General features: G+C 30.8%; 1 protein-coding gene across 1 annotated transcript; it reads left to right on the top strand.

Moving 5' to 3' along the window:
• The first annotated feature begins 7,307 nt into the window (after positions 1-7,307).
• LOC124844967 (amino acid permease 3-like) lies at positions 7,308-11,921 on the top strand. Its single transcript, XM_088101807.1, has 7 exons — positions 7,308-7,490; positions 9,164-9,355; positions 9,466-9,699; positions 10,084-10,177; positions 10,267-10,481; positions 10,594-10,733; positions 10,902-11,921. The coding sequence occupies exons 2-7, from the start codon at positions 9,241-9,243 to the stop codon at positions 11,553-11,555; spliced, it is 1,452 nt and encodes a 483-aa protein (XP_087957933.1). The 5' UTR covers positions 7,308-7,490; positions 9,164-9,240; the 3' UTR covers positions 11,556-11,921.
• The last annotated feature ends 1,563 nt before the right edge of the window (positions 11,922-13,484 follow it).

Genomic DNA, 13,484 nt, shown 5'->3' with positions numbered 1-13,484 from the left:
ATGACACAATGTTATCTTTGGAAAAGCAATACAGATAATGTAGTTTATGAAAAAGCTTTAGTAAAACACACCAATACATGAATAGACACACTGTTAAACGACTTCTCTCTTATAAGCGTCAATGAGAGTATTGTTGAATGCACTAGTGTTATACATTGCTATACAATGATCAAAGAACTCTCAATATGTCTTGATAGATAAAAGAGTCAAAATACGATGATCCAAAACTTTGTGTTAAAAGACACCTTGCTAAATGCGCTTTTGGACAAATCAGAGAAAACTTAAAGAAGTGTTTTGAGTAAAATCCTTCAGTAGACTAGACGATACCATGTGTTAAACAAACTCCTTCATCAAACGATGAAGTATTCATCAACTACTTCGTATCTTAATCAAATGCTTAAACAATCAAATCTTGCCTGAATAATAAAAAATGTGAAAAAAAGACTTTCTAACGCGCCTATTACGCTTCGGTTCTCACAAAACCGAAGCATAAAAAGGCGTGGTGGGATTTTTGCATTTTCACAAACATATAGGCCTCGATTATAAAAAAATCGAAGTCATAACATACTTTTGGCTTCGGTTCTCTACAGAACTGATACCATAAGGTCCTACGAAACTGACAATTTAAGACTTTTCAATTGACAAGTTTTCTAGACAGGACTTTTGGCCTTAGTTTTCTATAGAACTCCTACCATAAGGTTGATTGTTGGCCTTATTTCTCTACAGAACCGCTGTCACAGGGTCCTGCGAAACTAACAAGCTTTTTGTACACAAATTTTGGCCTCAACTCTTTATAGAACCACTGCCATAGGGTCCTAGGAAACTGACAATTTAAGACTTTTCAATTGACAAGTTTTATGGGCAGGACTTTTGGCCTCGGTTCTCTGCAGAACTGCTCCCATAAGGTCCTATGAAACTGACAAACTTTTTGTATATGACTTTTGGCCTCGATTCTTAGCAGAACTGCTGCCATAGGGTCTTGATGTTACAAGTTGTATTTTCAATTGACAGCCCTATTTATAGCTCTATGGCCTCGATTATGTTGAAAATTGATGCCATAGAATCTTTATGTTTCGGTTATACAGCGAACCGAGACATAAAGTTTGAAAAAAATTTAAAAATTTTCACCTGAAAATATTATTTTTTATTTTTTCAGAACGCTTTAGGCAACGGTTGGTCATAAAGCCCTTATATATTTGGTTAATATAATAACCAAGGTAATATATGTTCCTAGGGTTATATTTTGCAAACTAACAAAGCCTCATCTTACATTTCTTCTTTGTTTCTTCTTTTTCTTCTCTGCTACGACGAACTTTCAGCAACCACCATAGGTAATTTTTCTTTCATTTTACACAAATGCTTATTGATTAACTACTTTAGGGATGATTTCCTTTCGTTTTGACCGATTAATTACTCTTTCGTTTTAACCAATTACCTTTTTCCCTTTCCAGCACAAAGATTTATTTTGACACTAAACTCATCTTTATGGTTAGTTTGATTTTGAGTTTTGATGAACTTTCATTTTTGTTTTCGTTTTCGATTTTTAAGCTCGTTTGTTGTTCATACATTGTTCATACATTGTTCATAAACCATAGGGTAAAACTGAAAATATATCCAAATGACCTGGAAATTCTTTTCAAAGCACCAAAATACCATGAAAAGCTCCCACAAAAGGTTTTGGATCAAAATTCAAAGTGTAAGTATATGAAATATTTTTCCTAAGTTTGAAAAAAGCAAAATAAATTGACAAAAAATAGAAAATGCCTTTTTTTAAAAAAAATCTAGAAGGAACAGCGGCTACGCGAGCTTGCACGACTTTGGAAATTTTTTTCTACCCAAATTGATATATAATATGGTCAAATCGGCTAATCAAAATAAATGTTATGATCAAATCGACAAATCGACAATTTTTTTTTAATTTTAAGGGTATATGATAGTGGTTCCTAAGAGAACTGTTGCCAAAAACCGAAATCTTTTTCTTTTGGGTTTACTGCTTTGGTTCTTTTGAACCAAGACAAAAAGCATGCCCATTTTTTCGCTTCTTTTGAACCGAGGCCAAAAACTCTCCCTTTTTTACCTCGTCTGAATAAACCTCGGTTTCAAAGTCGCTATCAAATGTTGAAAATAATCACTGTCGTAACCTTTGTTGCACTAGTGACACATTCTTGTTTTGAACGTGCATTAAATGTCGTTAAATGCACAACGTTTAAAAACAACAAAAGTGATAAAAAAATGACATATTTGTCTACATGTATATCTACTCTACTATATGCATATTACCGATCAAAAGTCACAAAATGTTCTCTCTATCAAAAGTCGCGTCAGAAAGTTTGTACAACCTATTTTTGATAAAGAACTGAAAAAGCATGCTTGCTTTGCAAGTTGACTATTACCAATGGCTGCTACCTATGACAAGGCTAAGAAGATCTGAAGGTCAAATCAAAGTACTATCTAACGAACATTTTGTTGAAACCTATATATTGAAGAATGTCAAACAAAAGAGCGAGAGAATAAGCACACGAACACGAAAGAAAATATTTGTGAAGAAAAGAAAAGCTCAAAAGAAAAAGGAAATACTCTCAAGCTTCATAGAATCATAAGCTTATTGTTGTAAGAAGACAGAAGATTCTAAGAGTCTATTAGATCAAATTGTACTATATACACATCCTCTTTGCGAGAGTAACAGTCTAAGGACTTGTAACCAATCTGTTTGATTGTAAATTCTGAAGAGAATTCAAACACTTAACAATTAACTCGGTGGAGTTAAACAGTAGCTAGATGAGTTTGTCTATTGGAAGCCAGGAACTGGTGAAACTCACCTAGATAGTTTATCAAGAAGATATCAGGAGTGTCTAGGGATACCGAGAATGGTGAAGAATAATGCACATCCAAGAGTGGGTGAAACTCGGTTCTAGTCAGAGTAATGTGGGTTACTTGGAGTGACTAGGTAATACCAGTAGTGGTGAGAATACTCAATTGTAATCTTGTTGAAGATTATAGTGGAACCCTCTAAGAGGTCTTAGAGGAGAATTGGATGTAGCTCGATGGAGTGAACCAGTATAAAAACATTTGTGTGTTTATTGCTTTAATCTTGTTAAACATTTCTTTTTACAAACTCTGCAGTTGCACACTATCTTAAACATTATAAAAGTTCTTGTCATCGAAAGTTATTTTTTACTAAGAGCTGATTTTGTTAAAACGCTACAATAAACTTGTTTTAAACGACTGAAAAATACTTTTTTGAAAATTTATAGTTTTAACAAAACTTTCAAGTCAAACATTTAACAACTTATATATAAATCTTTTAATCGTTGACAAGTTTGTTAAACAATCTCCTTTGGAAAAAAAAAACTTTCCTATAACACTATACATACATCTACATTATTACAAACAATCAAATTTGGAATATGTTTTAATTATATATAAAAAAGAAGAAGATATTTTTCTAGTTAAATCAATTCCTCTTGAATGGATAACCTAATATTGGAACATAGTAAAAGTTCTATATTAGAAGAGCGGTGTTCATAAACCGCATAAATATGAACAAGAATATGAGAGAATAACGCACGTAGGTTATTTCAAAGGTAAAATTTGCCAACTTTTATGTTGGAAGCTAAATTTACACAAATCTAAAAGCACATTCTTTATATTGTTGAAGAAAACTCAAATGAACGGTTGACTTTGCTTTAAAATATTTCAGCAATTTGTATCCCTAGAAACTCGTCCAGGATATTGTAGCTAAAATTTATCCATACATCTTCACCACAATCTATTTTTAATCCTTTGAAACCCTATAAATTCTTATGTTCTCAAACATTCCACCAAGGTCCACACAACTTTTTCAACTCCTCCTCCTTTCCAAAAGAAAAACAAAAAGGAGGAGGTGATTGTTTCTCTTTTGCAGGAGCAATCAAACTTCGAAAGTTGTTTAGGTTTTTTAGAAGAAAATTAAATAATAATTAATAATTAGGTCACCAAGAGCACAAGCTGTATACCAAAGGAACATTCATGTCAAGAGAGGGATCTATGTCTCTTATCCAGGTGATTTTCCTCCCCATTGCCATAATAATTACATTTTTTATCTGCATACCTTTCTATGTCATTCAAACCTCATCCAGTAAACTATTACATATAATTTCCTTAAAAGAAAATGCATGTCATTCTTAATATTTCTATTTTATTAAATATAAAATTAATTTCAAAAGTAAAAATATAATTACTTATTTTTTTATATCATGCTACAGCAAATCACGTGTAGCTTCCTTAGAAGAAAGTTGGATTAAGAAACTCAAGAACAAACACTTCCTTCTTATACTTATAGGAGAGGAACTTCCCTATTATAAAAGAATAGCTTTTATCTTGTGATAGAGAAAAATCTTGAGGTTTTATTAGGGCAAATTATGTTCATAACCATATTTTGACTTCAAATGATAGAGCACTAGTATAAAAAAAAAGTCTTTTGCATAATATATTTAGGATTAATTTACATATGTTTAAACTGACAAAGATGTGGTAGAAGTAAATTTAAATTAGAAAAAAATATTCAGCATAATATTTTATATCGGATTTGGTAAAATCAGAGGTAAATTTACATCAATTGGTATGGTTCAACATAATTTTTTTAATTTTGTTTTTAAATTTAATTGATTTGACACAAAAACCAAAACTTTATATAAAGAAAAAATATCTTTAGACTATCTAATCCAATATCTCATCTAACATAAAACATTTTAACAAAAATTTCAATAAAAAATATAATCTAACAAAAAAAAAACCTAAACAATAAAATAAAATTATCTACATAATCTATTTTGGAGAAGGAAGGTTGTTAATTATCTCTTATTTATTGGATATCTTTCTCAATTAAAGAGGCTTGACCGTAGAAGACTTAAAACATTTGACTTAGGTTATTATGCAATAGTCATAAGAGTAACTTCGAACTGTAGCAAACATTTAAGTTCTAGAATTCAATAATACTTGTCATGCTCATCATCCAGTGTAGTAACATTAGAATAAATTAACTTGTCTATTATATTAAAATGAGAAATAAGTGACAAAAATTAGTTTATGCAACTTTTAGGAAAAATAACTATTACATGCAACTTTAGAGTACATGAATTGTTATAACTTTATTATGCATATATAAAACACAAATGGTAATAATTATATAAAACTGACAAAATAATTAAATGAAACATTTTGAACATGGAAGTATAAAATATCTAACATGTAAAAGTTTGATAAATCTCTATTTGATATAAGGAAACACCACAAAATTTTCATAATTTATTATATTTGTAAATATAAATGTCAACTAAATGTCTAAAATTTAGAAAACTGCCTGAAAGGTACTAAACAGATACAAACTTTTATTAAATCATTAATATACAAACTTTGGAGATTTTGATTCTCCAATCTCCTTCCACTGTTGAGTAGAAGATTTCTAAACTAACTTTCACGCATAAAGAAAAAAAAACACAAAAATACAAATAAGCAGATTCAACAAATTTAGAATATAGAAATTAAATATGAAAATAATAAAACAAAACAACCAAAATAAACTTAAAAACATAAAACAAACACATAAATGGATCACGGGTTAGTTCTTTAACATATAATGAATTGGTGAAAACAAAAATTACACCCACAAACAAATTCAATGAAGATAATCATTCATTCGTGATTGAGATTCCCAAAATCAATCATGGTGTTTCAATTTCAATACTACAATAGAGATATAAAGCACTTATCTCAATTTCAATACTACAATAGAGATATAAAACACTTATTTCAATAACACATTTTGTTCCACAAAAACTCAAATTTAGTCATTAAAATGAAAGACTCACACCAACTGATTCAAACTAGCAAAATAACTTTCAAGACCTCTAGAAACTCTCACAAATTTAAACATTGTCATTGGAAAAAGAAAACAAAAGAGAAAAATCACTTTAGAATCATGAGGAGGAAGATAGTTGATAGTATTAATTTAAATAATTTTATATCAAATATCAAATAGTCCATATAAACAAATTTAACCTATTTACAAAAATGTCATTACATATTTTTGTTCATTTTCATTTAGATCTAAATAAACTGTATGACATAAAAAAACTAGTTTTGCTCTAATAAAGTTATAAAGTTATAGAACATAAACTAACTTAAATAAATATTAAAAATAAATTATATTACTATCAACTTAACAAATACAAACATAAATAAATGTCAAAAATAAATTATACTACCATCAACCTCGCCAATTCTAACATAAACATCAAAATTAAATAAAATAAAATACTAACTTCAATAAATATTACAAATATTAGATTAGTCTTACATTAAAGTAAAATAAATTGTACTAATAAGTAAATAAATACTAACTTAAATAAATATAAATATTAAAATTAAATTACATTAGTTTCAATTTTATAAACACTAGCTAGCTTCAATATAATCAATTTTGTTAAAAAAAAATGTACTCTAACTTCAATTTAAAATACACTTAACCTGCTTTAAACTCACTTTATTTACACCCACTCATACCTCTAGCATTATTTGATATTTAATTATTACTATTGTTATAAAAATTATTAAATGAAAATGAAATATATTGAATATCTCAGTAATACAAAAGAACTATGTATATTTTAAGTATTTTTTTTTCACTTGTTTTTAATCAAATGTTTGCATTAATGGTCAAAATAAAACCTAACAGTTTGATTGAACAACAGCATTAAGAACACAGTATAAAAAAAACTCCTTTTGCATATTGTAAACATTTATTTGCATAGTTGTATCTAGCAATTACTACATTTTGAATTCAAAGAACTAGTGGATTGATCCCGCCAATTAAAATAGAAAAGATTATCAGAAGAATAAATTAACCCTAAAATTAGTCAATTGATAAACATATTCAAAGATACTCACAAGTAGACTTTCTGTAATAATTACCCTTTTTTTCTCGGTTTATTGGGAACCAGAGAAAACGAATTAGATGCCCCATTTCCACCAATTATGGGAATTTTCAGTAGAATTTTCTGAGTGAAAGAGATCCATTAGCAGTATTATGGACTATATTAGGATCACTACCATAAAAAGGAAACAATTTGACTCAAAAAATTGATAAATATACCTACCGTGTAGCACTTTGTTTGGCAAATCGTTCAATTCATAAGAACCCTATTCTCCACACAAGAAAAATGTTTTTGCAAAGTGGTCCTTTAAAGTGAAGTTATAATGATATTTTGTAGGTCTATAATGCATTTGTTCCACTATATAAGGTTGATATAGTAGTTGAAGTGAGGCACAGCAGCTACTTGAATAAACACTGTAGCTTCTTCTATATTCTATACCTCTCTTTCTGATTATTATTTTCATTATTATATTATGTAGCTTCTGCTGTAGTAGCTGTGTGATGAATGTGATAAAGTAATGTTGTACTGAAAAAACAAAAGGAAGCATACAGAGAGACAAGACCCTTGTAGCTGAAGGTATGAGAATTATACTTTCAATTAATTTCTTAACAAAATTTATTGTTGTTGTTATCTTTTCAAATTTAGAACTGTTGCATTGTCTTTGAAACATTTGAAGCAAACATCTTTACTACTATTATTTTAAGTTTATGAAAAAAAAACATTGAAATAAATTTTAGTATTTTGAATTGAATTCTATTAACTTTATTTTTTCTACTTAATATCAAGTTTTTATATCTTTTATATTTTTTTAGTGTTTAATTTTTCTATTAAAAGTCGGTGTCTTTACAAGAAACTTGAGATTTTATAGTAAATATAAGAATGATATTAGTATTAATTAATATAAGATGACAAATAGCTTTATTATTTTCGTTTTCACAGAATGTTTTGAAAATTTTGTTAATATGTTACGGTACAAAGTAGTTTTATGAGTTACCACAGATACAATTATGACTTTGTATCCTAGAATGTTTAATTTGCATATAACTCTTCCGTTTATATTGTGAATACCTAAACAAAAGATTGTGAAAATCGTGGTTTCGAACACAAAACAATAACAATAATGAAGTGTCCGAATTAGGTATGTCCTTTACAATCAGTGTTTGGCATAATATCCTAAGAATGGCCAAGTCATGTTGATTTAGAAGATGATTTTCATGATTTGATGTCGTTCAAAAGAAAATTCTCGAAGAAAAAAGAAAAAAGATAGATCCATAATGATAGGTAAGATTTGTGTTGGTTTTCAATTAGATTTGATGTTCTCCTCTTGATAATTCAAGTACTAGAATTCACTGAACATTAATATACTATTGAAGTAAAATTCCAACAAAACAACATTTATTAATTACATATCAGAGCATTTTTAATTATTTTCTTTTTTTGTAAATAATCCTCCTTTTGTTTCTTACCTAGTTACACGAGATTAAACAATAATTGATTCTTAATTAACCACCCAACAGTAATTAAACTTAAGCAATTCATCCTACTGTGTATAGCTATACTTCAGTGGACATTTTCTTATAAGAAGCTGCTTTTTAATTTTAAATTCCGGAAAAATAACGATTTAAAGTGCTGTACTTAATTTAATTTTAAGAAATATCTACAAACCTATGGTTAGGAGTTACTTAATTTTGATATGAAATCATTACCACAGACTTATGATTAATTTAATTTCAGTTGCATCAGTATGAGCATGTGTTTTGAAAAATGGTCAAATTTGACTCTCATGTTTACTTTACAATAGCTTTTTGAACTCATAGTGCCATGTGGGTCAGTAACTCCACTCATTGCACAAAATACGTTTTCTCTTTGAAGTTCCACGAGTCTTCCTCCCAACACTTATATATATATACCCCTCCACATATCTAGTTTCATGCACAATACAACCCCTCTAAACCAATTTCTTCAGAACCTTCAACATTGTCTGAATTTTGAAGATCATCACGTAAACACACACACACACTTTTTCTTGCTCTTTCTCACCCAAACACACCATTTTCTCCTTCCAAAATTCTTTTGAGCAAGAGGGGTGTGTGGTAAAACACTTGAAATTTGTTAAACTCTCACAAAATCCACCACCTTATATCAATAAGTCCATATTTCAGAGACAGTTCTTTCTATTTTTTATTTTCTTTTACTTGACTGATAATAACTGATTATAATCATACATATAACTCAATCCTACTGAACAGTGAGCACAATCTCTGAGGCTGCATATATTAGACTCTGAAGTTTAATTTGGGTCGGTGTCTCTCTCTCTCAAAGCAAGATGTTGGAAAACGATGCAGGCAGAACTTATCCAGAGGCATTTGAAGCCTCCAATGGCAAAATTCAACTCTCAGATTCCGATTCCTTTGATGATGATGGGCGACCCAAAAGAACTGGTAATCAAATTAGCCTTCAAAATCCAAGTATTTTGAAGTTCACTACAACTTCAGTTCATGTCATGGAATTGTTATTTTCAAAGTCACTCACTTTGAGTTTCACAAAACAGGAACTATTTGGACTTCAAGTGCCCACATAATAACTGCTGTTATTGGTTCTGGGGTGCTATCTTTGGCTTGGGCTGTTGCTCAACTTGGTTGGGTTGCTGGTCCCGCTATAATGATTTTGTTCTCTGCTGTCACTTATTACACCTCAATTCTTCTCGCTGCTTGTTACCGCACTGGTGACCAGCTCACTGGCAAGAGAAACTACACCTACACTCAAGCTGTCAGATCCTACCTAGGTATGCATCACTGTATAAAGTAAATTTATAGGATATAAATACGGGTAAACATCGTCTTATAAACCAGTTTTATAAAATTGAATTAGGTTTAAAGTTCAATATTAAAACTAAGTTAAAATATATTCTAACAAAATTTGTGTTAATATATTGTTCTACTGACAGTGAATTATCACCCATTAAAGTCTTTTCATAACATTTATGAAAAAGTATAAATTAAAACTAGCCCGTCTCTAAGTTGAATATAAAAAATTTAGAAAACTTATCAAGAGATACAAAATAGTTTATATATAAACTAATTCTAACTTAACGAAACTCACTTATATTGGATTCAGCGAGTAAGTTATTCATGTTTTTATTGAAGAAAATGGTTCTTGGGTTTTGCAGGTGGAATGAATGTCAAGTTTTGCGCGTTGGTTCAGTATATAAACCTTTTTGGAGTGGCAATCGGGTACACTATAGCAGCTTCCATAAGCATGATGTGAGTTTTGAAAGATGCAAGTGTTGTTGTGTGGATGAAAGTATAAGAACAAATGTGCTAATTGGTGTTTTGGGTTGTTCATGAAACAGGGCAGTTAAAAGGTCCAACTGTTATCATAATAGCGGAGGAAAAGATCCATGCAAAATGAACAGTAATGTTTACATGATTTCATTTGGAATTGCGGAAATTATTTTATCCCAAATTCCAGATTTCAACGAATTGTGGTGGCTCTCTATTGTGGCCGCTGTCATGTCTTTCACATACTCGATAATTGGACTCGGTCTTGGAATGGCTAAAGTTATAGGTACGGTTCTATTCATGTTATGTTAGAGAGAATTGTCATTTATTATATCATTGTGAGTTGAGGATTGAACTACTACAACGTAGAAATTTGACTTGAACTGTGCTTGTAACAGAAAACGGAATGGTTAAAGGAAGCTTAACTGGTGTAAGTATTGGTATTGTCTCAGAAACCCAAAAAGTTTGGAGGACATTCCAAGCTCTCGGTAACATAGCCTTTGCATACTCCTACTCAATGATCCTTATAGAAATTCAGGTACATCTACATTCATATGAACTTCACTGTTCAAAAGATAGATTCATAGGTCTTATTTGTATTCTTTTTCTAATCAAAATTGAAATTTTACATCAACAATCTGTATGATTCTAAATGGGAATATTATAAGTTGAAGTATAAACTAAAACAGGGGTTGTCATGAAACAGGACACAATCAAATCACCTCCTGAAGAGTCAAAGACAATGTCGAAGGCTACTTTAGTGAGTGTCTTGGTGACAAGCATTTTCTATCTGCTATGTGGTGGTTTTGGCTATGCAGCTTTTGGAGATTCAAGCCCTGGAAACCTGCTAACTGGTTTTGGCTTCTATAACCCATATTGGCTCCTCGACATAGCCAATGTTGCCATTGTTGTCCACCTTGTCGGTGCATACCAAGTTTACTGCCAACCCCTGTTCCAATTTATTGAAAACAACGCAGCACAAAAATTCCCCGACAATGATTTTCTGACCAAGGAATTTAAGGTACCAATCCCTGGTTTCAAACCCTTGAAGCTGAACCTCTTCCGGTTGGTCTGGAGAACAATTTTTGTGATCTTCTGCACTGTGATGGCAATGCTGCTTCCATTCTTCAATGACATTGTGGGGCTCATCGGAGCCATTGGATTTTGGCCACTGACTGTGTATTTCCCTGTGGAGATGTATATTGTTCAAACTAAAGTACCAAAGTGGAGCACAAAATGGATATGCTTGCAGATGCTTAGTGCTACATGCTGCGTCATAACAATTATAGCTGCAGTAGGTTCCATCGCTGGGGTTCTTGATGATCTTAAAGTTTACAAGCCATTCACCACCAGTTACTAGTTCAGTAGCATTACTCTGTTAACATTGTCAAAGATTTCATTAGCAATTTACGAGAAAAAAAAAAGGTAATCTTTTGCTAATTTGAAATCTAAGGACGTGATCTTGTTTATTCCTCAGCGTCTCGTGTAAGAGTCCACTACTCTCTGAATAGTATTGACGATGGCATCAAGTATGAGACCTTTCAAAAGGATTACAGAAAATAGGCTTGGAGTTAGAATAAAATTGTTGTATTTTTTATGTTGTTTGTAATTGTTTTTTTTATCGGGACTTGTGTATGCTTCTATTTATTCTGTAAACAGTGACTTTCTGTACTTTAGTGGTGTTTGAGCCCATGAGTACAGACTCTATAATATTTAAAATTGTTCATTTTGGAATTTGAATAATTTTCTTTGAAGTCAGAAATTTAAGTTCTTTTGTAGAATTTTAATGATGTAGAATATTTATTGATTATGCTAATATCTAATTTTAATAAAAAAAATCTTTATTTCCAACCTCTTTTAATAAAACCTTATCTATTGATTAATTCTTTTTATTTATGAAATTTGAAATTTAAATCTTATTTAAGAAGTTCAAAATAGTTGTACTATTTTAGAGCAAACTATTCACAAGTAACTTCTCTATTTGATTAAGTAAGTGTGTGACTCCAAATACTTGCATCAAAATTAGTCTTTTAACATTAGGTGCACTTACATTTTATCAGAAAACTTTTAGTTATGTTGGAAATGTACTCCGTAACTATGAGAAGCATTTTCTGTGCATGAGATTTAAGAAGATGATTTATTTCAAAGTCTTAATGAACAGTCGCTTCCATCTTTGTAAAGAAAAAGTGTAATCAATATGTACTTGCACTCTCGTTTGGAAAGTCTCACTCCTTTAATATAAAGCTCTTCTTCATTCTTTCCGCGTCTACAAATTACTTTTTTCTTAATTCCTAATTTTGTCCTCTAATTTTATTGAAATTTTTAAATTTGGTGTTTTTAAAAGACTAAAAGATTAAATTATAAAAACCAATAATTAGAAGTTCTTTTTGAAAATTTGAATGAAATTAAAGGACTAAATTAGGAATTAACTTTATTTTTTTAGAAAGTTGACTTATTGTAGGGATGAAGATGAAATTGATTGGGTTCCTACACTCTACGAGTGAAACGTGATTGGATTCTCTTTGATTTGTATGTGTGTTCTGTTGGAATTGCAAGTGATGAAGGAACGATGATAACTCATAAATGTGTATATTAATTGGAGAGTTTGATACAAAATTGATTAAGAAAAGTAGGTAAGGAAGATTTTGGGTGATGAATGGGAGAATATGTGCGTTGGATGAAGGTGTTGCGGGTTGAATGTTGGAGAGAATGAAGATGATAGGTATCAAGGGATAGGAAGAGCAATGTATAGTGTTCGTGGAGGATACATCCATTGAGTGGTAGATGGAATTTGAGATACATCCAGAAGCATATCAATACCCAACAACATAATCATGCTTGCACACATTTACAGGTTCAAGACATGCCTCTTGGAGTTCCTAGTTAACAAAAGACGAAAATGCCAAAGAGTAGAACTATCAACAGAAGCCTCTTAGAATGAACCATTGAGTGAGGTGAAATGTGTAGCTGAAAACATCCTTAATTTTTGTTTCGGTCGTAGGGTTGAGTCACTTAACACTTTCACAATTTGTCCCTTTTTGTCGCTCAGTCTCGCTCTCTGTATTTTGTTTGCTCGTTTGCTCGTTTGTCTGGAGGGGTACCTGCTAAAGGCACTCCGATGTCAAAGTTAGTAATTGAACCGTTTCGGTAATCCAATACAACAATGATAGTAATAAACACATAGTAAAATGCGATCACCTATCTCTTACCTTTGACTTATATTTATAGTTTTTGGGTGTGGGCCTAGGATTAGCGATATTTTAATCTCGGCCCAATCTCGGTCCAATAT

The sequence above is a fragment of the Vigna umbellata genome, chromosome 1, assembly GCF_029865625.1.
Source record: "Vigna umbellata cultivar VRB3 chromosome 1, Vumbellata_1.0, whole genome shotgun sequence".
In the NCBI taxonomy this organism is placed as follows: domain Eukaryota; kingdom Viridiplantae; phylum Streptophyta; class Magnoliopsida; order Fabales; family Fabaceae; genus Vigna; species Vigna umbellata.
Note: the sequence above shows the minus strand (reverse complement) of the source record. Positions and strands in the feature narration are given on the sequence as shown.

What these genes read in the sequence shown, in the direction of transcription:
- LOC124844967 (XM_088101807.1), top strand. Translation starts at nt 9,241, where the DNA reads ATGTTGGAAAACGATGCAGGCAGAACTTATCCAGAGGCATTTGAAGCC. An exon ending in AGCTGTCAGATCCTACCTAG is followed by an intron (nt 9,700 to 10,083) that starts GTATGCATCACT and finishes TGGGTTTTGCAG; the next exon opens with GTGGAATGAATGTCAAGTTT. An exon ending in GCAGCTTCCATAAGCATGAT is followed by an intron (nt 10,178 to 10,266) that starts GTGAGTTTTGAA and finishes TTCATGAAACAG; the next exon opens with GGCAGTTAAAAGGTCCAACT.